At 30.3% G+C, this 25,171-nt stretch overlaps 1 protein-coding gene and 1 long non-coding RNA gene across 3 annotated transcripts; one reads left to right on the plus strand and one right to left on the minus strand.

Annotated features, from left to right (window-relative positions):
- Positions 1-264: 264 nt before the first annotated feature.
- Positions 265-18,947, plus strand: LOC121114739 (angiotensin-converting enzyme). 2 transcript variants are annotated; one of them, XM_040708788.2, is made up of 10 exons: positions 265-571; positions 1,667-1,820; positions 1,880-2,005; positions 4,825-5,385; positions 5,465-5,611; positions 16,370-16,478; positions 16,652-16,757; positions 18,049-18,292; positions 18,363-18,491; positions 18,546-18,806. In XM_040708788.2, exons 1-10 carry the CDS (start codon positions 379-381, stop codon positions 18,556-18,558), a joined length of 1,782 nt encoding a protein of 593 aa, XP_040564722.1. In that variant the 5' UTR covers positions 265-378; the 3' UTR covers positions 18,559-18,806. The 2 variants fall into 2 exon arrangements, with proteins under 2 accessions (XP_040564722.1, XP_040564721.1); XM_040708787.2 differs by having other exon boundaries at positions 266-571; positions 18,559-18,947.
- On the minus strand, positions 18,837-24,368 carry LOC139904959 (uncharacterized). The gene is made up of 2 exons (XR_011779321.1): positions 24,236-24,368; positions 18,837-19,059 (listed from the first exon to the last, which is right to left on the minus strand). It is a non-coding gene; the product is annotated as an uncharacterized lncRNA (long non-coding RNA).
- Positions 24,369-25,171: the final 803 nt, after the last annotated feature.

Genomic DNA, 25,171 nt, shown 5'->3' on the forward strand with positions numbered 1-25,171 from the left:
TAATCCAGTAGATTTAGTTAATATCTACTATTAAAATTATCATTTTTCAATGGTAAATGGAAAAGACAGGCTCTTTAGGATTAAAAAAAAATCATTCAAAAAATGAATAAAAATTGACAAGAAATACAATACAAATACTTTCCTGATTATATCATAGTTCTAAAATACCAATAAATTATTTGGTGGAACTCTTAATAATATTCATAAAAAATACTCCCTGCAATGCCGCTGATATGAAAAAAAAAAGTATCTCTTAATTCCTCTCTCTTTTTATAGAATCAACTCCCCTTCAAGTTATCACTATTACTCAAAGACATCTCATTCCTTCTTGCAACACGTTGTTAGTCAAGCTTCTTACCTCTTTCTCCTCATAATATCATGATATCAAATGGTTATTTGTTGACAAACCTGATTGTCTTTTTACTATTTTTGGTTCCCTCAAATGGGATATTGTACTCCCAGGAAACGGATAATTTATATTTACAACTACCTGAAGAGGATAATTTGGTTCTTTTTGAAATAACAGATCCACCAGGGCTGAATAAAGAATCACTTCATATGGAAGATGAAGGTAGGAGATTAATATTTTATTGTCACATCAGTATGTTTCTTAAAATACATATTTGATGTATAGATACAAGTTTTGAAAATGATTCCAAGACTTTCTTTGAAACAAAATTTTATTTTGTATAGGTACACAATTGTTATAGCTATTTGAAAATCGCCACCTTTCATACATGTGCGAGGTTAAGTCTTTCAATTTTTGATGACGAAACTTTTGCAGGAATAAATTGACGCTTTATCAGAGAATTCTTTATTTGTATATATTTTTATTTTTCAAAATGATTTCCTTTGGCTGCTACCAAGGCCTCCAATATGGACCTAAAGGCGTATCAGCACTTCTCGACAGGCTTTCTTCTCGACTACGCCTCAAATGGCATAGTTGAGGTGAAATAGTCTGGTGAGTAGAGTGGAGAAACCGACATCGGCCAGAAGGCTTTGAAATAGTGGCACACCACACCTGTGACTTCTAGGCTGTGTGACAAGGTTCATCGTCTTACTGTCATAAATAATTTTCATGCTTGTAATTGGCATCAATCCAAGGCTTAACAGCTGTCTGCAAAACCCCAACGTATTCCTTTTGCCCGATTTTGAGTTCCTTAGGGAATCAGTAAGGAGGCTTGGCCTTCCCGTCCAATGCCACGACGCCCAGCATCATGAATTCTTGAGGATAGTTGTTTGATTTGAGGAACTTTGGTGGGTGTATTCACTAAGTAGCGGTAATTTCGAGTATTCCCCCTTAAGTAAACCAAATTTATTTAAAGTCAACGCCACGATTTTACCTCGCACACTGTAGATGTCGGCTAATCAAAAGTTAAATATATAAATAGGTTACAAAAGACAGGCTTATTATTCGTGTCACCCTAAACACATTGATTGATGAAAAATGATACCTATTCGAGTAAACAGTATGCATTAAAAATTTTAATAAGTTGCTTAAAACAGGCGTTGATTAGAATAAAAGTTTAACTATAGTAAACATGACAATAATTATAATTAAGTTTTAATTGATGGAAAGTACAACACAGATTGCTAATTTGGTACAGTAATATGATTAAACCTAAATTGATACATGTAACTACATAATTTATTTCCAATGTGTCAGTGACAAAATGGCACAGAGTTGTAAACGATTGGTTCTTGAACTTGGATGAGGATCTTGGGATACTTCGACATTTGGAAGCAATTTATGCATGGAGAGCAAGTGCTGATATGGAGTCCAATTGGAGTGATTGGACAAACTATGTGCAATCATTTAAGTGAGTCATGTTAAAGAACATATTTATTGTTTACATATTAATATAATAATTGAAACTAGGCAAAAATGGATTGAGAAGTGGTGCTCAAAGACAGAGAAGCTGAGGGAGTATTATTCCATATTTACTCCAGAAGAGTCTGACAAATTTGAAATGGTTTGTAGAACTGTTACTCCAACCCTCTCGGAGTGAGTACAACATTTGCATTTATTGTTATCAATTTAAAACTTGTATATATGAGGAATCCTATTTTGTGCAAGTTCGATAAAGTTTGCGCTATCTGAGAGTACTTTACATTTTTTGGAAGAATGTATTTACAATAGCTTTTATTACACCCTCCTACAATTTTGTTTATATTTATTTAATGAAAGATTTTGTTACCAAAAAAAAAAAAGATTTTTAGTTTGCAAATAAAAAAAAATGTTACATTTATAATAAATTTCAGCAAAATATATCCTTCCATCAGTTTGCTCAACTTCTGTAAAAATTTCAAACAGTTGTTTTTTCTAAATCTTTGGTTAAATTGAAAGAAACAGGGATAATTTTTCCGAATTTCGGATGTATTTCTCCGAATTTCGGATGTATTTCTCCAGATTTTTCATATTTAATATAGGCTTAAGGCTTAGTGTCTGAGAAGGCCCCCCCCCCCGCTAAGAGTTTACAATTTCCTGAAAAATCACAAGAAGGTTAATATGAGATAAAATTAAGAGTTATAAATAGACTTAAGATTTTTGATTGTTTTTTTCAAGATTTAGAAAGATTTTCTGGTGTTAATTTTTACCTTCCAACAGTATTGGTAGTTTTAAAATTACGGGAAGATGTCCACATTAGCAGTTGGAGCAAATTTGAAATTGACAAGGTCTTTATGAGTCTTTTAAGATGTAGAAATTGCATCATAACCATCACAAATTGTATATCAAACCTTTTGCGTAAATGGAAGATCATGATTTTGCAATTTGGCGCAAAATATTTATCTTTTTTTTGCAAGATGTTGACAAGTTAAGTCTTAATTGATTGTTTTGCCCGATAGAGCAGCTCTTTGTAGAATATTCCTTCTTAATCCCACCAAACACAAGGCATAACCTTCTTGCCCGTTAATCTGGGCTTGGCTATCGTTTGACCCGCTTCATTGTACTTTGACAAGGATCTTTTTTGACTGTTGTTCTCGTATGTGACTTTTTTTTATCACCAGCCACCATACGCTTCAAAAATGAATCAATATCGTTATATTTCAGCAAAGACTTGCAAACATCAATTCGATCAAAAAGGTTATTTTACGTCAATTCGTTTGGCAGCCATACATGGAGCTTCTTCTTTAGACTGGCCTTATGCAAATAGGTCAAAATGGTTTTCTGACTAATTTTAAGTTCTTATGCCAGTCCAACTGGACGATATCCATTATTAAATCGACAATTTCGGTGATTGGCCTACCAGAGCTTGCCTCATCTTCGACATCCATATTACCAAAACGGAATCGTTATAATCACTGCTTTGTTGTTGCTTTCAATACTGTATTGGGTATATAAACAGCACAGTTTTTTTTGACCACCTACTCTGCACTTTCACCTTGGTCGTAGTGATACCGAAGATATATTGAATTTTCTCTTCTTTTTATTTCTATTTTGAAACGCTGTAACATAGAACTGGCTTCACCAAACACAAAATTTTAAATCAACTTTTTTAAGAATCCGCTTAACCTTTTATCATTCTTCAAGCTTAATACACAAGTTTTTACAATAGTTACAAAAACACAATCCATATCATTCGTAGAATATCAAGGCTACATGCCTCTTCCCCCTGAAATGAATATTTTAATGTTGCCCAATTTAAAAAAAAAGCAAGAATCGAAATTTTCTTTTATAAAAAACACGGATATAAAAAAGAAATCTTCCCCTTAAGAAAAAAATTCAATTTCCTAGGTGTGGCACAATACACTATGAGGGCGCCTAATCGAAAGAAGATCTGATATTTTTTTTCTAAAAAAATAAAAGACTCGAAATTTCTCTAATTATGAGCCATTTTAAAAAAAAGTAGACTTTTGTAAAACTATAGCGTAGAGGTTGTGAAATTTACACATAAAGTTTTGCAAATCTTCCACTATTTTATATTTTGGTAATATTCCATTCAATTTCTTAAAAAATAAATAAAAAAGTTTGTACTTAGGTGGTTGAAAGGAAAAAGTTTATATTTATTATAAATTTCATAAAAATTGTTTAAATATTGATTGACTTGACATAAAATGATACAGAAGAAAAACCCTTCAAAATAGATATTAATGTCATAAAATTATTAAATGCTTTTAACACCGTATGTTTTAATAAATGTAATATCGATTCATAGTTATAATATAATAGAACCATGTGAATAACCATTTATCTTCAATTTAATAATTTGTTTTTTCTCTTCTGTGCTGTATAAGAAGGGCAATTCTTTTTCCATTTATTATAATTTGAATATTATTCGTGGAAACACATGTGCTTAATTGTTAAACAGATTCTCCATACAAACATACAGAGTTGTTGCTAGCCAATTTTGGAGGGGCTTGAACCCCCTAAAAGTTCTTGAAGCCTACCCAAAATTTGTATCATATCTTAAATATATAGGTATTTATAAATTTGTTTTTGAATATTATCAAATATGGAACCCGAAATGGGCGAACAGATCTGTCTGAAATTTAGCAAATGGACGTATAAAATACTCTCTATTTCTCCCCTCTTCTCTTTTCCCACCTCTGTCTCTTTCTACGTCCCTCTCTCTGTCTTTTTCCTTATGCATTCATTCTGTCTTTCTATTCCATTCTATTCAGCCCTGCAACACGGGCATCCTCTGCTAGTGTATAGGTATATTAAATAAACCTATTGACATGAGTAATTATATAACAGTGTTAATAATTTTTGGGGCTAAGCCCCTATGATGAAAGCTAGCATACATATACATATTGTTAACGTATGTATATTCAAATCAAATAATTGTTAGATTTAAATCATTTTTTTCTACTTTATGATAGATCAGACAAATATAGTGAATCCATTCTGACCAAAATATACTATGAGGCACAAGTATGCGGTAGTTTTAATGAAACTCAAAAATGTCTTCATGGCGAGCCAGATCTTGCCTCTCTCATGGAGCATGAAAGAAATCCCCAAATGCTTCTTTCATATTGGTCTTCGTGGAGAGAGGCTGTTGGACCTCCTTCTCGTCCTTTTTACACCAAAATGGTTGACCTCTGGAATAAATCAGTTCAAAGAGTTAACTTTAAAAATCTAGGAGAATATTGGAAATCCCAGTTGATGATTGATGAAAAAACTTTAAGCTCATTCAAGGAGGAACTGAGTGACTTTTATCTCAAACTTCATGGCTATGTTCGACATCATCTTGGACTTTATTATGGACGAGATATTGTTGTTACGGAAGATCCTATTCCAGCTCATTTACTTGGAAATATGTGGGCCCAAAGTTGGAGATCTCTTTTGGATATTGTTTATTCTGATGTGAAAACTCATAAAGGATTAGGAATCACGAAAAAGCTTCAAGAGCTTAATTTAACTGTGCTGCAAATGGCAAAAGGGTTTGTTTTCTATTTTCTTTCAATTTGATCATTGATTAGTTTTTATTATAATTAATTTTTTATTAATCCTATAATAAAGAGCGGAAAATTTTATGACATCTTTGGGTCTTTCACCTATGCCTACGAACTTTTGGAAAAGATCTCAATTTACTGCTCCAAAGGATCGCACATCTTCATGTCATCCGTCTGCTATTAATATGTTTGCTCCAAAAGAACAGGATTACAGGTAATTACAGAGTCCGATTGTTCACATAAGTACTTTGTGTCCAATTTAAAGAAATATTATACACAATTTTTCCGTGTCTTATTTCACCTTGGTCCTTATTAAATAAAAAAATTCTTCGTATTAAGTTACGACTAAAAATGGTTATATTACAGTTTTTCACTAATTTTTTCCTTTGGATTGAGATAGCATGTTCTTGATTACTTTCTTCGAGAAACATAAATAATAGCTTTTTAATCCAATTTTTTGGTTTTTATGGTCTACAGAGAGCAATATTTTATGTACTACCAATAAGTCTTTATAGCTAAATAAATATAAAAACTGTTTTTTAAAGCAAAAAAATTACATAACTTTTAAAATATTAATATTCTGAGAGTGCTGTTTTTTAAAATTAGAAAGTTGTATGTTTTCACTTTACAAGAAACTATTGTTTTTATAATTATGATTAGAAATGAGGAATTTATTAGACTTCTAAAGAATTTTCTCCGACTCAGAAAAATATACATAAATATTTAATATATTTTTTGAATCCAGAAACATGTACCTTAGTGTCAGACATTTTATTTTTTGCTTGTAAAAGAACAATAATAGTATTTAAACAAAATTTAGCATTCTACCTGTTCGTTTGCGTCTACGGCTAGGCGGATGGGATCCCAAACCATTTGAGCTATACACAAGGTTGGGTTGTAAAACTTGGACTCGAGCCTCCTGGCCTTCAAGACCTCTATTACAATGTTGTGCTATTTTTTCATGTATCAAGTTGCTATTCACTGCCCTCCCCCCCCCAGATGGTCTTAGCAGCAACAGATAATTCGTTGGACTGGCGATATTCATCCTTTTGATGAGGTCCTCTTTGATCTTCTCCTCCTGGCTGGACCAGAACTCCGGATCTCTCTTTAAATTGTGGCATCCACTTCCTGCTTTCCTAGGTAGGTCTTTTTAATAGTTTTTTTAATTTGGCCACCTGGAGCACTTCACAATGCCCATAATCCTAGCCACCTCAACTTCAGAATCTAGAAAATCTGAGGTGCCGTGCCTGTCGGCTTCTTTCTCCCTCATGCTGACGAAATGTTTATTATATTTTGTTTGTGCAAAAAGGATGACTGAACCAGAATGTCAAAAAATAATCCCTAACCCTTCCTATAATTATGAGAAAATTAACATTAATTAACAAAAAAGTTATAAGTTTGATTACCTTTTTCTTTTTAGCCTAATTTTGTAAAATAAATTTAAAAAAATTGTGAAATAAAAAAATACAATGAAAATTTAGTAGGCGGCAATTATGTATAAAGAAATCTTCCAAGGTCTTTGGAGGTCGAGGGCAACAACCATTTAAATATAAATAGATATTTATAATATTAATAAGTAGTATTACAATGTTGCACATTTTTATATAAAATTAGTTTCTCCTTAATATTTATAGCAATTTATATATTTAAAGCAAATTTTTCGTTCATTTTATATATGTACAGATATACATAAGGCTACCATTTGTATAAATACCATTATTATTCTTTTAGACAGATAAATATTGATTGCTTAAAAAAATTAATTAACAGCTTTTGATAATATTGTTTTATACTCAAATACTATAATTTATGGACCATATAAAATCCAAATCACACTTTTTTTCTAAAAATATGCAATTTAAAACTTTGGGGTCTTTCATTAATATGATTCAAACATTGTCAATTAGAAATTTTTTTTATAAAAATGAATATTTTTTAAAGTTCTATGTTTTTATTTTTTTAGAAAAAATATCTAATCGTCACCTATACAAACTATATTTTATTATTGTTTCTGTTATTTAGATCATTCAAGACGAAAACTAAAACTAAATCATGAAAATATTTTTCAAACAGGACACAGAACCAGAAAATTTGTTTTATAAAAGTTATCATGTGATATCATTATCATATTTCTCGAGGAAAAACAATAAGGAACACACTAATGAACTAATGTTATTAATAGACATGAAATAAACAAATAATTTCATGGTTTGCTCAGCTTTTTTTCCCTCACTAGTAATGCATACTTAATTTTATATTCATTGTATATATACACTCAAACATGGGAAAAATGTATGTTCTTACTTTCTTCAAAGTTTTTTCAAGTCACTTAAAAAACCTGTATGTGAATTGAAAAATATAGTGATAAAACTTCAAGGGGTTTTATTATTATTATTTATTTTTTACTTGAAAACATTTACTAAGAACAAAAATCCCAATCTATATTAATAAAACAATGTTTGTCTGTATGAATTTAGGAGATCAAACAGAGGGTGCACTGTATATAATGCTTCCTGATTTATATCATATACATATTTTGATCTTATAAATGTGGTCGTATTTTATGAAACATTGCAGATATGTGGATATATGTGGAATCGAACGTGTATGCAGAATGCACTATGCATAGTGATCTCTGATGTGTATTACATAAATATTTTTGAAATGAGAAATAATTATGTAGTCGTGGTAATGAAATATTGCCGGCGTGTGTAGTTGTCATCGAATATGTAGCACTGTTTCTGTTATTTTATTACTATATTATGTACATTATAGTTAATATTCATTTACAGTATATGTTAAGTTTTCAATATAATGTAAATGCTGGTTTGTAAAAAAAAATATATTTTTCATAAAACTTTGCCAACAAGATTTAAGTTAGATTTAAGTTTAGATCATTATCCCCTCATACGTACCGGGTGATCCATTGAAATATGAACACTTACTATTTCAATATTTCATGAAGATTGAGTGATTGAAATTAATGGAGATTTTGATATATTAAAGCATAAACAATTAGTTACAAAGTAAATCTGAGCTCTCTAGCTTACGTACGATTCGAGAAAATGGCACTTGAACATGATCGACAAATTTCCATTTGCGCACTCCAAGCAGTTGGGCATCTCCTGGACCACCGTCTACGACGGCAGGTACGAAACGTTGGAGAGGAAGAAGGGTTCTGTCAAAAAGTCAAACTAAATATGGAAGAGTTAAAGAAACAGTCCAGGCCAATCCCCTAAAGTCTGTGAGGGCCCATGCAAGACATCTCGGGGTTTTCAGACCAGATAGTCAACAGAACTATAAAAAAAAATGAGTGGAAAGAGCCTTGTGATGTCGAAAACACCCCTTTTGACAACGGTAATGAAAGAGATCCATTTGCAAGAATCTTTTGTATCAGTCTTTTGAACTATTTTTTGACACTTTTGGCCCCTCTTCAACCCTGATGCCAATCCCTTCGACTTCAACTTTTGGGTGCACTTCGACGGAAGGCCTGCAGTGTCCGTCATCCCAACACTGAGGCCTGCAAAGCCACTGTCAGCCAGCAATGGAACCCCATGACAGAGGACTATATCCACAGCAGATTCCAATCCTTCCACCGCCAACTGGAAGCCATCATTGTCGCTAAGGGCGACTACATTAATTTTTAAGAAAGTTCAGCCCACATATATTTATAGTATTATTTTTTTAACTTAATTTATTCATGTAAAATATACGTTACAAAAGCAATACTTAAATCATCCAACAATACTTCCTCGAATAAAAATGTTCAAAGGACCACTATTTAAAAAACTATAACGATAATAAAGAAAAAAAATGATAGATAAATTTCAACACTTTTTGTATAGTTTCATTTTGTTATAGCATTAATTTTGTTGAAATTCTATTGTTAATTAATAAATTATATCTTGTTGAAGTTAAAAACTTTGAAGTGTTAAGATTTTAATGCTGCACTCGGTAGTTACTTTTTACTAAGATTTTTTCTCCCAAAAATTAGAGTATAACGATTAAAAAAATGCAGATTTAATTTGTTCCAAATACTTAATTTGTATCTATAATTAGTGATCTGTAATTTAAAAAAGTTTGGAAGGCTCTGATCTAAGCCATGTCACACTCAAACATATTTTTATGTTGTAGTTTATTAAGTTTTAACTGACTAATTTATTCATCCAAAAATATTATATAGTTTAAATTCTTTAAACTTTTAGACAAATTATATGTTTTTTAACTTTTGAAACTAGACATGGGCGGATATATCTGCCTTGTATTGGTATTGGAGAAGATTATGTGAAATTTCGATATTTGATCCCATATTTTATATAATGCAATCAGTGAAAAGGAGGGAATGGGAAAATATTGTTTTTCAATTTTTGTAGCCAGAGAATGCTTAATACTCACACATAAATGCAACAATAACTGCATTTGTTATGACTAGGGATGTGAAAATATCTAGATCCTTGTGAGGGTAAATTTGCTAACATACACTTTTCTTTCTATTAAACGAGTATTTAGACAACTTTCACATCATTACTCATTATCTCATAATTCATATAGCAGTTGCGCACAACTAAAAAATAGTTGTATACATACTGCATAGTTATTAATAGTAATATAAATCATGTGTGTATTTTAGCTGGCCTGTTTGTTTTTATTTTTTTGGGTTTGGTAATCTGAAGAATGAACTTTCTTTTCCTTAGCTGTTGTCATTATTATTTAACTCCTGAGTAGTGAAATTTCTTTCCTACTCGACTCAATTATATTCAAAGCCTGATTGAACATTAGTCTGTGCTCATAAAGAGGGAGAGTAACCTTACGGATTTGTTACGGAGTTATAATTGTAAGTCCTTGTTGGACTCAGAGTATCATTGGAGATCGACATCGGAGTAATTCTTGCCAATGTCTTTGTCTATTTCCTACTCTCCCTCGTCCATTGTCACAGCAGGTTATAGCTGATCTAATGAAACTTCTTGACATATTAGCTACTCTCATTCAAGACATTCTTCAAATTTTCAAGGTTAACATTTTGATTTTCATTTTTTTTAACATGCCCAAAATACATACAATCTTCATAAGTATGGTGTCCAATTTTTTAAATTGATTTTTTTTCTCAATTTCCCACTAAGGGTAACTTTTATGATAAGATATTCTAATATGAATTCATTAGTACTCTTAAATTATATTATATTTATGTTTATCCATCTTTATGAAGCTAGACCAAGGATCTGAAACTCATTTTGGTCTATCTAATCTCATTGCGATGATGCCAGTAATTTTTTGTTCTTATTTTATTTGTTAGACTTTTATTAATGTTTACAAATGTGAATTTAGAATACCTTGCTAATTCACTAAAAAGGGTGAATTCATGGAGGATACGTAGTTAGTTATGGAGTAATATTCAAAGCTTCTAGCGGACAATAAAAATGTGGCTAATATTTGTACTTTGTACAAATATTCATCACATTGTCTTCGTTTCGCCTCTTGGTCCTAGAGATGAACGGGTCTTGGAGACAGATCCTAAGTACCCCGATAATGTATAATTTTACTTGCATTATCCAAAAAGATCTGAGACCCAAACCGGCTTGAGGTACTCGAACCTTTATGTATCATAAAAAAGATCTGAGGGATTTTCCGATTTTACGTAATCCTAGTTATAAAAAAAAAGATCTATATAGAATGTAGCATCTCTACTTATCATAATTAATGCAGCCACATCTACATAAAAAGTTGTATCGTGTGGTTATTCTACCCGGTCTTACCTCACTAACAAGAACATATAAACTGTATTTGGTTGTCACCTGTCGATGTTTATTCCTCTTTTCCTCTAATCAGTGTCCTTAACATTGCTTGGTTGTATACCAATTAGTTCTTATTAAGCTGTGAACAATTATCAACTTTTATTGAATCTTAATTATATAATTGGCTTATTTTTAACTGATTTGGGGCTTTTTTTCTGTTTCTTTTACGATGATACAATAAAGGTAACGACGTGTCCAATGTTATTAAAAGAAAAAATCTAATAAGTATTTTCTAATAGTAATAATATTAGGTTATTCATTGTTTTGACATTAGTAATCAGTAAATATATAATCTTAATCCGGATCCTATTTTATTAAAGTCCAAACTTTGGGTAAAATGCTCATAAAATTCAAAGCAATTATTCCTCTAATTTTGGTTCAGGATCTGTAAGTTCAATTACCCAAAATTTACTCGAATATTGATGTTTAAAGATCGGAACCAACCCACATCTGAGAAAAAGAGGATCTGTCCTATCTTAACTTGGTTCAGCTTATCCTGAACAGTATCCAAAAATATTTTTTTTTCATTATTCTTATTTTTGTGGCTTTAATACATTTAATAATGCCCTATATATATATATGATATATATGGCAAATCTTTTATCATATATTATAATTCTCGGAAACAAAAAAAACAAAACATATATTTTGCCTCTCTTGAAGAATTTTGAAATTTACAAATAGGACATTTTTATTCTGAAGAAACAAAATATTGATTTTAATAAAGTACACATTTTGTAATAACACAAATTTATCACACAATTATTTTGACCCAAGTTCGTCCCACACACTGTTCAACATCTCTAAACTAGATAGAGTTTATTTGACAAAAGTATAATAAAAACGATTAAAATAGAATCCCTCTTAAATGAGGAATTACGAAACTGTTTATGACACACAATTATTTTTATGAATAAGAACATAAATGCCCTACCGAACATGACTGATTAATATGAATATATTTACAAAATATATACTTATAGATTTATAAATCATTATATATATATATGTACTATTGCTGAAATTACTATTTAGGAGACGTCTGTGGTGTGTCTGATGATTATCTTTCCAAAACTAAATAACAGACAGCTAATTTAAAAAGGAGGGTATCATTTATTAATTATTAGGGGCATTCAGTCTCGCTCTCAACCTCTTCTCACACTCTACAAAATTCCCATCTTTACAAGTGGCTATTATTACTAAGTATTAAATAAATGCTTTAGGATTTTTGACGTACTTTTGTCTTATAGTCTGGTATTTTTAAGTACAGTGCAATTAGAATAGATAATCATTTCCTAATGATAAATTCAACCATTGATGGCGTTAGAAAATTTCTTATAATTATTCATGTTTGAATTGATTTCATAACAAAAGTCCATAAATATTCATATACCTCAACCACATGAGATATACACAAAGAGACAGAAGAAGAAATTAGATAGAAACAAAGAGGGAGAATAAGAAAAAGGAGAAAAAGAAAAGATATATTATACAATTTTTATAACATTAAGCCTCATGTCTCAAACTGTATAAAAGAACTATTTCAAGCTTCATGGACACAAGATGACTCGTTGCATAACCGTAGTGAGTGAGGAATTCTAAAATTCAGACATTCATGGGAGTCCGCGGAGCAAATCCTTTTTCTTTTTCTCTCTCTTTTCTATTTCTCTGTCTTATTATCTTTCTCTTCTAGCTAGGGCATACGAATATATATGGACTTATATTATAAGATCAACTCAAAAATGAGTTTTTTCCTTGAAATATTGTCGTGCCCTTATTTTAAATTGACAACGATATAGAGCGTTTTTGGAAAGGTTCTTTTAAAAAAATTAAAGTTCATACTTTCAGCTATCCAATGCAATACTCTTAAACTTATTGAATCTATTCGTCTTGAAGCTTTGAGCCTTTGAATTCAAACACCATTTTTCCACTTTAAACAAAGATAACTTGAGTTAAAAGTATGATACATACATTTTAAAAGTGGATCAGAATGTTTTAACATCCAGCTTTAAAATAAATTATCATAGCTGATCCTTATCTTCAACACCGAGGGCTTAAAACAGAAATGAGTTTTAAAATTGGATAGCGTTCCTTAACGAATAATTTAATTGATCCATTTATTAGTATCTAAATATTTTTAAAAACAAAATTGCGATCTTAAATAACGCACAAAATCAGCCTTATTTTACTTTTGTTTTGTCACATTTAGTGTTGTATTTATTTTGTCAAGAAAAGAAAAAAAAATTTAGTCATAGGAACCATTATTATATTAAAAAATTGATGAACAGAAACTTGCCAAAAAGAGGGACAGTATATGTATTATACATTATGTTATTTTTTAAAGAAAATGTAGCAATAAGCATATCGAAAAATTTAAGAGTTTATTTTAAAATTTTATTTATCTTATTTTACTTAAATTGAATTTATTTTTTGAGAGTAATAAAGAAAAAAAATATTGGGCTTTCACACTCCTTTAATGATTAATTTATTTTTCTTATTCTTTTCTTTAGAATTTAGAGTACATGTATAATTTATGTTTCTTCTTCTCTACATATGTTAGTTCGTTCGTCACACTTTTTTCCCCACTCAAATTGACGGCTTCTAGAGTGCTGAAATTTTGGATGGATAATTAAAATTTCCAAAGATAGTTATGATATTTTTTAAATAATTAACTTGTATTAATAATAGCAAATAACAAGAGTTTAATTCTTTTTTACCAGTCACAGACATCCCAGCAGTATAAGAGAACAATAAGGTAAAATAAGAAATATATGTTCCGAAGGGATGTGAAAAAGGAACCTTTCTCGGTAAGCGTCAAGCATTCTTAAGTCCGGGCTCAACGAGGACTATAGGAAAAAAAGGGATCCAGAAAAAACTAAGTATAGTGATTAGGAAAGTAAAAACGGCGTTAACATTTCTTACTAAAAGAAAACACAAATCCCACCTTTACTTATAGGTAGAATAAAAACAAGTCAAATTATAAGTCACATTCTAAATGATAAAGATATTTTTGAAATCATGCCAAGATATTCCAAGACTTTTCTTCCAAGTTTTTCTTTCATATCAAACTCAAGTTTTAAGTCATAGATGTAGAATTTTAAGTGGATTTATAAGTTCTTCAACATGTTGGCAAGTGAAGTTGCATGTTATCAAATTAAAAATGCGGGTTCGACACAAGTCGATGATAATGAGCTCAACCTCCATGAAGTGATGAATACTTTATTAGTACCATTCCTCAAATTATCTAACTTACTTTTTTACTAATAGATTTTTTTATATCAAGTAAATGATCTCTTTAGTATGAGAATCAGAATAGATATATTATCATAGAATATTTTGATGCTAAAGAAGAATGTTTGTGGTGGCAGACGTCCTTCTCTGATAGTTTATTTCTAGTAGGCAGTTGTGCTTATTATTTCGTTAATGCTTTTACATAAGTAAAGTTCTGTACTTTTTTGAAATTATTTTGGTATTTGAATAACGTTCGTAGATGGTCTTTTGTATCTTTAAGAAATATCTTGCTTTAAAGGGTATAAAGCATGATTAAAGGGTAAAAGGAATGGGAACATCGTTTTGAGTTAAGTCCCGAAGTATGATATGCCGGGCTTTCTTCCCATAAAGGGTAATAAAGTACTGGGACCTGATAGTTTGCGTAAAATTTTTACCATCCTCCCCGACGTTTTTGTTCTGTTTCCCTTAAAGTTTGGAATTTCGATGGGGAAGAATGAAAAATTACCTCCTTTTATAACACATGAAATAATTGCACTCATCCCTAAGAAAGGAGACGGTACTCAGTTAATCATTGGTGGTCATTAACAGTTTTGAAATAGGAAAATAACTGATGTATTTAGAAATATTAAAGCACTTGTGTTGATTCTTGAAGAAAAATAAAAAATTTGGTCGATAACTTTTGAAAAATATTCCAACACGTCTGGCTTGATAATTAATAAAAGTAAAACTGCTGTTCTCCCAGTAGGGATTTGGAAGTCAGACTGTTCGAATAAACTTTTAGATTGTTATGCCAAAAAACTTACAAAAATTGGACGACACTGTGTAATTTGGCTTATAAAAATGTAAGAGAATTGAAAAAATACAATCTCCTTACAAGAATAATTGAATTGTATGGTGTTGAAATAGCACCCCTGGTTTTATATAAAGCACATTCTCACCCTCTTTTAGCTGAAAAGGCAATTAATGAGGAACATTCGTGGTTGAAGAAGCTTCCCTCAAAATGCCAAAAAAATTATATTACTGGAACTAACTCTACTATCCTCATTATCTCCAATATATACCAGAATATTTTTTGACATAACAAAGAGAGTTACTGTATCAGTTTTGATGATGGATACTATTTTAGCAAACGGATCAGTTGAGAAAATCTCATTTTCTTGGGGGGTGCTGCTCATCGTGTTTTATGGTATGGAACGCCAACGTATGAGTCGAACACTACTTGAGGGATAATTATAGACCAAGATATTTATTTATGTTATTGTTTTACGTGATACTTCTTCCTTTATTTATTTCTTATGTAATTTGTGCATATAAAATGAAAACATCAGTAAAAAAATATTTTTAAATAAAATTTAAGGAAATAGGTAATGAATAAAAGTTAATTTTTTTCCAAAATATTAATTCGTTTGACGCTAAAATTTTTACTACTTTTTTCTTCTGTTAACTCTTAATGGAAGTTACAACAATAAATACCAATATATTTCCGATTGAAAATAAATTCATTTAAAAATAATTAAGTTGAAGGATATTTTTAAAGTTGCTACTATGTGTACTTTTTAAAATAAAATAGTATTACTACAGAATCCAAATTCAGAGACATATATTTAATAACTTTGAGAATAAATGGATTAAGCTCTAGAAAAATTTATTATATCTTACAAATCCATTAAACTAATTCTTGGAAAATTGAGGAAAAAACACAGATTCTTTGGTTTTAACGTTTGTAAAATTAACTTTTAAGATTATTTTTGACTTTAAAGATTTAACATTATATTTTAAACTTTAAATAAATTATTTCAACATCTAATATTTGTAGAAGTTAGAGTAGTAAAAATGTACGAAATTTAAATTAAAAACTTTAATTTATTTAGGTTCCAAAGATAGCATAATAAATTATATCTTTAAAATTTTATTGAAGTAATGTGTTTTTGTATTGTTTGTGTATCAAGATTTCAAATGTGTGGGGAAGTAGACGAAGAAACTTTTTTGATAATGCATCATGAAATGGGACATATTGAGTACTACATGTCCTATGACCATCTTCCAAACGTTTTTAAGGTATGTATTTTGATCAAAGACTTAAATTAGTTTTTAGGCGAATGAAATTATCTGATTCCTTAATTTATGACCTTATTTTTGATTCTGAAAAAAGCGTTAGGACTTGAATAAAACATATTTATAATAGAAAAATACTCAAATGCTTTTATTATATCCTTATCTAACATCTTAAGGATGGATGTCACTCTGCTTTCCATGAAGCCATTGGAGACAGCATTACCTATGGAGTCTTATCCCCTCAACATCTGGCAAGACTCGGAATTACTACGTCTAATAATGGTGGGGAAATTTTATATTAGGTTAAGTAAAAAGTTCTGAGTATATTTCACTAGATGTCTTTAGTGAACTATATCTCACGATTAATTCATTGCTTATAAGAGAAATAAGCTTGAAGAATGATTAAAGGTTAAGGGGATGCGTAAAAAAAGTTCATTAACTGGTGAAGCCAGTTCTGTGTAACAGCGTTCCAAAAAAGAAGTAAAAAAGGAGAAAATTCGATACCTTCTTCTGTATCACTACGCCCGAGTTGAAAATGCAAAGCAGGTAGCCATTTTGTTTGTACTATTTATGGACCCAATACAGTATCGAATGCAACATCAAAGTGATGGTTCCAACAATTTTGTTCTGGTAATATGGACGTCGAAAATGAAGTACGCTCTGGTAGGCCAATCATCGAAAATGTCGAGAAAATAATGGAAATTATCGAGTTGGACCGGAATTCGAGCACTTATTCTATTGCCAGGAACTGAAGATTAACCAAAAAAATCGCTTGTAACTATTTTCATAAGGCATGTCTTAAGAAGAAGTTCCATGCATGGGGGCCATACTAAATTGATGTAAAATAACCTTTTGGATGGAACTGATGTTTTCGACTCTTTGCTGAAACGTAACGAAATCTGGTGATGAAAAATGGTCACACTCGAGAACAACACCCGAAAAAGATCATGGTCAAATCACAGTTAAATGACATTAACCATTTCCAAGCCCGGGTTAACGGACAAGAAAGCTATGTTTATTGTATTTTGGAAAGGAATCATCTACTGTGAACTGCTCCCATCGGGCAAAACAATTAATTCGGACCTATATTCTCAACAACTTACCATATTGAAGTAGGAGATCGACCAGAAGCGTCCAGAATCAACCAAAAGAAAGAGTGTTGTATTCCATCAAGACATCACCATGGCAAACACATCTTTAACGATGCGCCAAAAGCTCCGAGAGCTTGGATGAGAGGTTTTATCGGACCCACGTATAGTCCAGACTTGGTACTTATCACTTTTTTAATCATCTGAAATTTTTTGTTGATGGTACAAAACTGGCCTCAAGAGAATCTAGTGAAAATGAACTTGTCAAGGGATGAAGACTTCTTCAATCGCGCATTTATGAAATCACCTTCAAAATGGACAAAGGTTATTCAACAAAACGCCGCATATTTGATTTAAATCAGATAATCCTAAATATCTTAATTCCATTCTTAAAATAAAGCAAAAAAACCCTCAGAACTTTTTACTTCGCTTATTATAAAAGTTACAAATCATATGCTTTACCTTAAATCTTTCCTTTTATTTAGATCCTATTATGCACCTTTTATATCAAGCTCTTGACAAGATCCCAATATTTTTTTGGAGTCTTGTAGTTGATACTTGGCGCTATGATGTTTTTTCTGGTAAGATCAAGCCTTCAGATTATAATGATCATTGGTGGAAACTGAGACAAGAAATACAGGGCGTTACATTTGAAGGGGAAAATAGACCTTCAAATGCATTTGATCCTGTTTCAAAGTTCCATGTAGCAGATAACTCCCCATATCTACCGTAAATATCCTTTTTTGAAATACAAACAAATAAAATTAACTAATTAATTTTTACTTTTTACTCTAACTAGATATTTTCTAAGTGGTCTTCTTCAGATGCAATTGTTTAAGGCAATGTGTGAGGCGGAGTATGGATACGTACCAGATCCTTTGTTTGAGTGCGACATCTTTGGATCAAAAAAGGCGGGAAATATTTTGAAGTATGTATTTGTAGTGAGATGATTCATTTAAAGGATAAAAAAATATGATTAAAGTAATCATTTTTAGAAATATCATGGAGAAAGGGAATAGTAAGGAGTGGCGACACATTTTACAAGATACAATAGGAGTCGATGAATTCTCTACGGATGCTCTTATGGAATACTATGAACCACTCATAAAGTGGTTGGATGCAGAAATTGCTACTCATAACATTTCCATTGGTTGGTGATTTTAATCATTAAATTAATACAAATTCTCTTCTTCTGAATAATGATATATTTAACATTTGATTTGAATTAAACAGTAGAAAAAAACCCCTAAAAATTGAGAATATTGATTAGATGTCATGTTTATGTAGTTATTTCATTATTAAAAAGAAAAAGGTGTAAAAATAATAATAATAAGATATTAGTGTACCTATGTAACATAAATTAAATACAAATATTGAAATATTATTTTCTACAAGTGCATTCCTTTATTTTTTTTTTTTCGAAAGTGAACCATCTTTTGATTTGTTAGTCGAAAGGTCCAAAGATTCTTGATGAGATAGCTCTAATGGATTTTTACCTAAACAAAAAAAAATAATGCAAACATTATATTTAGACTAGCTATGATTTATAATCAAAGAAAAAGCTACTATCAGTTGTGTCGTTTTAAGAGAAGGAATTATAGATTATGCATATGGTCTTCAAAGAAGATTCCTATGTCAAATGGAGTAAATGTTTATACATGTTTACTACAAAAATATGACCAATTGAAAAAAAAAAAAAACATTAAAAAATACTCTCATTTAGAGCAGTCACTTTTCAAAAATCCCATAGTTAAATAATATGGATCTCACGATGAAAATTTTACATTGTCCATTTCTACCTCTCTTCCAATTTTTCATTATTATTATAATTGAATAATGACTAATAAATGCTCATAAATATTTACTATTTTGTGGTAAAAAATGATCATTTAATACCTGTATTGACAGCAGGTAACAAGGCAGCAATTTTTGTATTTACACATAATACTTTTAAAAGGACAATGTATGTTTAAGGGACAAATAAATAAACGCAAAAATTTCACCCAACCATAAAATAACTTGATTATTTCCGCTACAGGAGTTATCCCTCATCAAAAACAAATGTGTGGCAATTTTCACTTCAAAAGTATATATAATTGCATAATGTTCTGGTGCAGCCCACAGCTCATTCTCACTTCAAGAACTATTTTTTAGCAAAATTGTCACAAAGAACGCGCATAATACATTTGACATATAAAACATTGAAATATATTTGACGTCATCTTGTATTTTCTGAGACTTTAGCAGTATTGCCAGATTGTCCTTCTTTGAAGCAGAAAAAAATTGATTAGGGCTTTTTTATATTTGGCCTATGGTTAAAATATATTTGTATTTAATAGTTGTGTTTAAAGTAATTTTTCATTAAATTTAATTTATTGGATTCTGAACCCCATTAAACTATTTCAAGTTTCAATGCCGCCCGTTATATTTAAAAGTTGTACATCCTAGAGATTCATGAGATATAGACAAAACTAATTGAAGCCTTTCTCGGTTCCAAATTTTAAATGATCGACGATATCTTTTCTTCATTATTTTAAAATTCATATCTAGATTTTTTCTATCCTACCGTTTTTAAAGGGCGGATAATCCAAAAATCCTCTCAAAAATTTAAAAAATCCAGTCTTTATATATATAAAAAAGATATTTCCGGAGTTAACAAAAAGCTTTATGGCATGGATTCGATATTTTCATTATTTAAAGGTATCGTTAAAAATATTACTAATTTCTTCAAATGATCCAAAGTTGGAGCATTTATTTTTGTCTTATTATTTGTACCTTTTTTATAAAGGAAAATAAATATATATAGATAAATGAACTAACATTATTTTTCAAGTATGTTTGTATGCTTAAAATTTGCTCATCAATCTAGATAAAAAAATCATCGGTGATAAATTGAACTTCCCACTTCTTAAAGTTTTGAAGAAGCGTTTAATTAATATCTATGTAATTCTAAAAGCCCAACTATCACTGTTGGTTTCAGAATATGAAAAGATCGTTGAAAGAAAGAAAAATGTACATGGTCTTAAAAAAATGGCCTTTTTTTAGACAAGAAAATTTTGATATTAAATTGAATTTTATGACCGTACCCCCCCTAAAATTGCACTGGCATATAGATAGAAATTTCATAAGATCTTTTTCTTCTATATATGGTTCATTCCATCATAAACTTCCACGAGGAAACAGACTTGATTTAAAAAAATTTCAGCTATATGTATATCTTTGAGGTAGAACCCTCATATTTGTATATATTTGATGAGTGGAAAATTCATGTAATTAGGAATTATGATGTTGTTTATAAAAATCATAACTTCATTTCTATAGTTAAATGGAATAAACCCTTTTATATCAAAATATTATAAATTTACAAGAAATACTATACGAGTATAAGTGAATTCCTAATTTTTATAAATAACACCATTATTTCTAATTCCATAACCTTTTCACTCCAAAGTATTTTTTTTAATTATAAGGGTTTTACTTTTATATGTACACTGAAAAAAAAATATCAAAAAAACCTTGAAAACCTTGAAAATTTAAGGTCATGGCTTATTTTTATTCTTTAAAAAAATCAAGCAAAATTTTAACATAAGTTTGTTTAGCTAACCGATAAGTTTTTACATATCATTTCTTTGTTTTACGATGTATGCGTAGCTAATCAAATATTCATCAAGATGCTAATTTATTCATCTTTAAGGCCTCATACATTAGAGTTAAATTCAGTTACAAATTCAAGATTTCATTATTAAGATGGTCTGCTGTTAACAATGCCACTTAGTAAATTTGAGTCAAACCCGTATCTTCGAGAAAATTTAACATGGAATTTCTTATATATGCAGTAACCCTTTTCAAAATTGCCCCATATTTTAAAGACTTGTATTGCATAAAATAACTCTCTGAGAGGTTTTGTTATATATATATATATTTTGTTCTAAAATACAAGTAAACAAAATATTAAATTTTCATAATTGCCCTGGAAGATATAATTTTTAGAAAAAATGGAAAAATCCCAAAGGGAATAGAGTATAACTGTATTAAAAGATTCCAAGTCAATCTGAAAATTTTTTACTAGTGCAAATAACGATTGGAACATGAAATTTAGTCTGATAGGAGGTTAAGGAGTGGAATAACCAAAACAGCGAGAACTACAAGGTTGATGAAGGATGTCCATGAAAAATTTCGCCGACATCCTCAAAGATCCTTACAAAAGCTGGCCCAGGATCCCAATGTAAGCAGAGCCGCTACGACCAAGATTGTTAAAAAAGATGACATTCGGATCAATCCTTACAAAATTCAGTATCGTCATCTTTTGTCAAAGGGTGCCATTACGAAAGAGAAAGGGTAGAAGCAAAGTTTTGCTCAACTAGCATGCAGTACAGAAGAATGTCATATTGATTTATTGTGGCGAAAAGTTATTTACTGTAAGTCGGAAATTGAACAATCAAAATGATAGAGTCTTGGCAAAAACATATGATAGCATTGATTCCACCCAAAAATTTGCTTACAAAGTGCAATAACCAGATTCAATCATGGTTTGGGGCGCTGTAGCTTCAAATGGGGCAAAATCACCTATATTATAGATTCTTGATGGTGTAAAAATTAATCAAAAAAAAATTATTCAGACTTTTTGAAGAGAAAAATGAAGCCCTGGATTGAAACAGCATTTCCACGTCAAGAAGTTTACTTCACACAGGATTAAGCTGGAGCTCATGGTACCCACTTATTTCAAAACTGACGTGAAAAAATTCTTGTAGTTTTGAGACAAGTCTATGTGGCCTCCCTCTTCCCCTGATTTAAATCCCCTGGACTTTTTGATTTTGGGAATGTTGGAGAGAGAGGCCAATACTTATCCTTCAAGAAATAAGGATGCTCTCATGGCAAACCTTGAAAAGAAATGTAACCAAATTTCAGATGTCGTAGTGCATGTCAGTTGTAATGGGGTTTGGCAGAGATTGGTTGATGTAAAGAAGGCCAAAGACAGCCAAATTGAATAAATTCATAGTTAAATTAAATGTTTCAAAAGATTTCAATAAAATTGGACTTATAGTTTTTGATTTATTGAAAATTTGATTTCCGGGAAAATTTTATAAAATAACCCTATACATAAAGTTACTCTATACTCTAACACTCACTTGCTTAAAGCGTGTAACTGTACTAAGCGGTCATATTTCGTTTTCAAATATATAATTGTTACAAAATAGGAAGCATAATTTAAGAGGTCAGCTTTACTAAGCGTTTGCTTTTTCAGTTTCCTCTACCTGAATACAGTTTTGACTGTTCTAATATATATGTTTTATTAGAAATATAAATACCTTGAGTATATTTATTCTATGTCTACAAACTATTTTTTTTTGATAATTTGACATGTTTGATTATAAATTTGAATCGCCTTACCCTTTAGAGGAGTCTTAAGTTGTAGCATTTATTGAAGATGAATTAGGAGTATTCATGGAGAATAATAATCTATCAATATGTATAAACATGTTAGTCACTACCTGTCGGACTAATTGATATGTTATACTACTAAACAACTTCAATTAATATTACTTTGGACTATTTTTCGTAATAAAGACAAATGTCAGTTTTACAAGTATGATACATATCTACTGTTTACTCTCTCATGAACTATGTCTTACTGATACAGACGTAGATCCCTCATGCTCAACTAAAGAGTGTATATATAAAGTTGTAAACTCTAAGTAATTAGTTGCGTGGTTTTTTTTTTGTAATTGTCAATCTGACAAGTGTTGTATTTTTTCCAAAATTGTTATAATTATTATTTAAATATTGAGGACATACTAATAATAAAAACAGAGGCCGTGCAACAAGTGAGTAATGGGTCCATATCCTTACTTTTTCAGGATTTAAAAAAAAAGTATGTTTAAATGACAGATGATTCTCCCCATCCACCTCTTCGCCCCCATTTTCAAAAACAGTGCGTCGAGCCTGAAGTATAAAGTAACTACAAATAATACGCCTGCTCATGAATGATGGTGAGTCACAATGAAGTGTTCTTGAGGACTTATAATAAGTGCAAGTCCTTGTTGGACTCATAGTAGAATTAAAGATTGCCTTGTATTTTGCCAGAGACGCTGTGGGATTCTTGTTTATTTTTTTCTCTTATAGTCACTTTTAGCTAATCTAATTTAAAGTCATAACATCTAAGGTGCATTCTTCTCAAACATCCTTCAAATTGTAATGGCTACAATGTCTTTTTTAGGTTTATTTGTATATAGGCTTAGAATTTACAGTTCTAAGTATATGTTAATAGAAATTGCATAATATATTTCAAGTTACAACTTAATTGTACGATGTGCATATTATGTACATACTTGTACCTATTTCAAAAAAGTTAAAATGCCTCGTATTCAAAATGAGACGTAATCTAAATGCTCTATAGTGAGAAACACATACATTTATTAAATATCAATTCTTCTGTTTATTCTGTTAATAATATATGAATAGCGTAATAATGGAAAGACACAATATACACATATATGTACAATACATGCATATGTTCATTCCACTACATTATTTAATGTGAAGTACATTACCAATATCCAATATTATTTATTTATTACTATGGTTCCACCCTGATATTAAATAATCTTTTTTGCATAAGAACATAACAACATTTCAGACTACCTTGTAAAAATACATTTGCACAAAACTCACTCTCAGATTTCTTAGCTTCCTTCTTTAATGAATCCACTCTTTTACTCAAAGAAGCTAAAATCCTTAGTAGATACCATACCATAAAAATGGCTATAATGTACCAAAGACCTGATTGAAAGGATTTCCCGACATCCAGCTCGTATTGTGTTCCTCCAAGTGTTAGACTTAACTTCATTCCTGACATGATGTGGACTGATAACAATTTCCTCTTTCTCATTTATACTTTGAGGTAAAGAGCAAAATACAAAAACCAAGGGGGGCGAGGGGGGTACAGGAATGAATCAATACATACATAGAATATAACAATGAAAATAAATGAATATTTTATGAAAGCCTGCACGGAGGATTTTTCGTAAAGGCCTTTGAAATGATAGCCAAATACATATTAGTAAATAATAATTGTAATGACTTTTTTATTCAAACATTAAAAAATTAATTACGGTCAAACCTGTTTTAATTGATCAGTCAAAGAAGCGATAGTTTAGTGCATGTGACCACTTAAGATATGTTTCCTATTTACTAACCATTCTAAATTTCAAAACTGGATATTAACACTTGGTACGGTCAAACACTTAAATCAGCTGTCCGTTACACCGAGGTATTCATACAACGAAAATAATTCCTTTATTTAATATAGTTACTTATCTTTTCATTAAACATATGAACGAAATTATTTAGATTTTGGAACCAAAGTTAAAATTTTGAAATATTTTATATTTTTGTATCAAATTCTTATTAATTAAAATTAAATGAGAAAAGAAAGGACCAAGCTCCTCATCGATTTAATTTAATTTCAATAACAACTTTATGCCTATTATCAATGTGCTTTTAAAATAATCATAAAGGTTATTGCTATTAAAAAAAAAAAAAAAAGAATTTTCTAAACCTATTTACTTATTTTAACTGATCTTATCTACAAAAAAGTAATTTCTACAT

The sequence above is a fragment of the Lepeophtheirus salmonis genome, chromosome 3 (assembly GCF_016086655.4).
Source record: "Lepeophtheirus salmonis chromosome 3, UVic_Lsal_1.4, whole genome shotgun sequence".
In the NCBI taxonomy this organism is placed as follows: Eukaryota; Metazoa; Arthropoda; class Copepoda; order Siphonostomatoida; family Caligidae; genus Lepeophtheirus; species Lepeophtheirus salmonis.

What these genes read in the sequence shown, in the direction of transcription:
- LOC121114739 (XM_040708787.2), top strand. Translation starts at nt 379, where the DNA reads ATGATATCAAATGGTTATTTGTTGACAAACCTGATTGTCTTTTTACTA. An exon ending in AATTACTACGTCTAATAATG is followed by an intron (nt 16,758 to 18,048) that starts GTGGGGAAATTT and finishes CCTTTTATTTAG; the next exon opens with ATCCTATTATGCACCTTTTA. An exon ending in GATAACTCCCCATATCTACC is followed by an intron (nt 18,293 to 18,362) that starts GTAAATATCCTT and finishes TACTCTAACTAG; the next exon opens with ATATTTTCTAAGTGGTCTTC.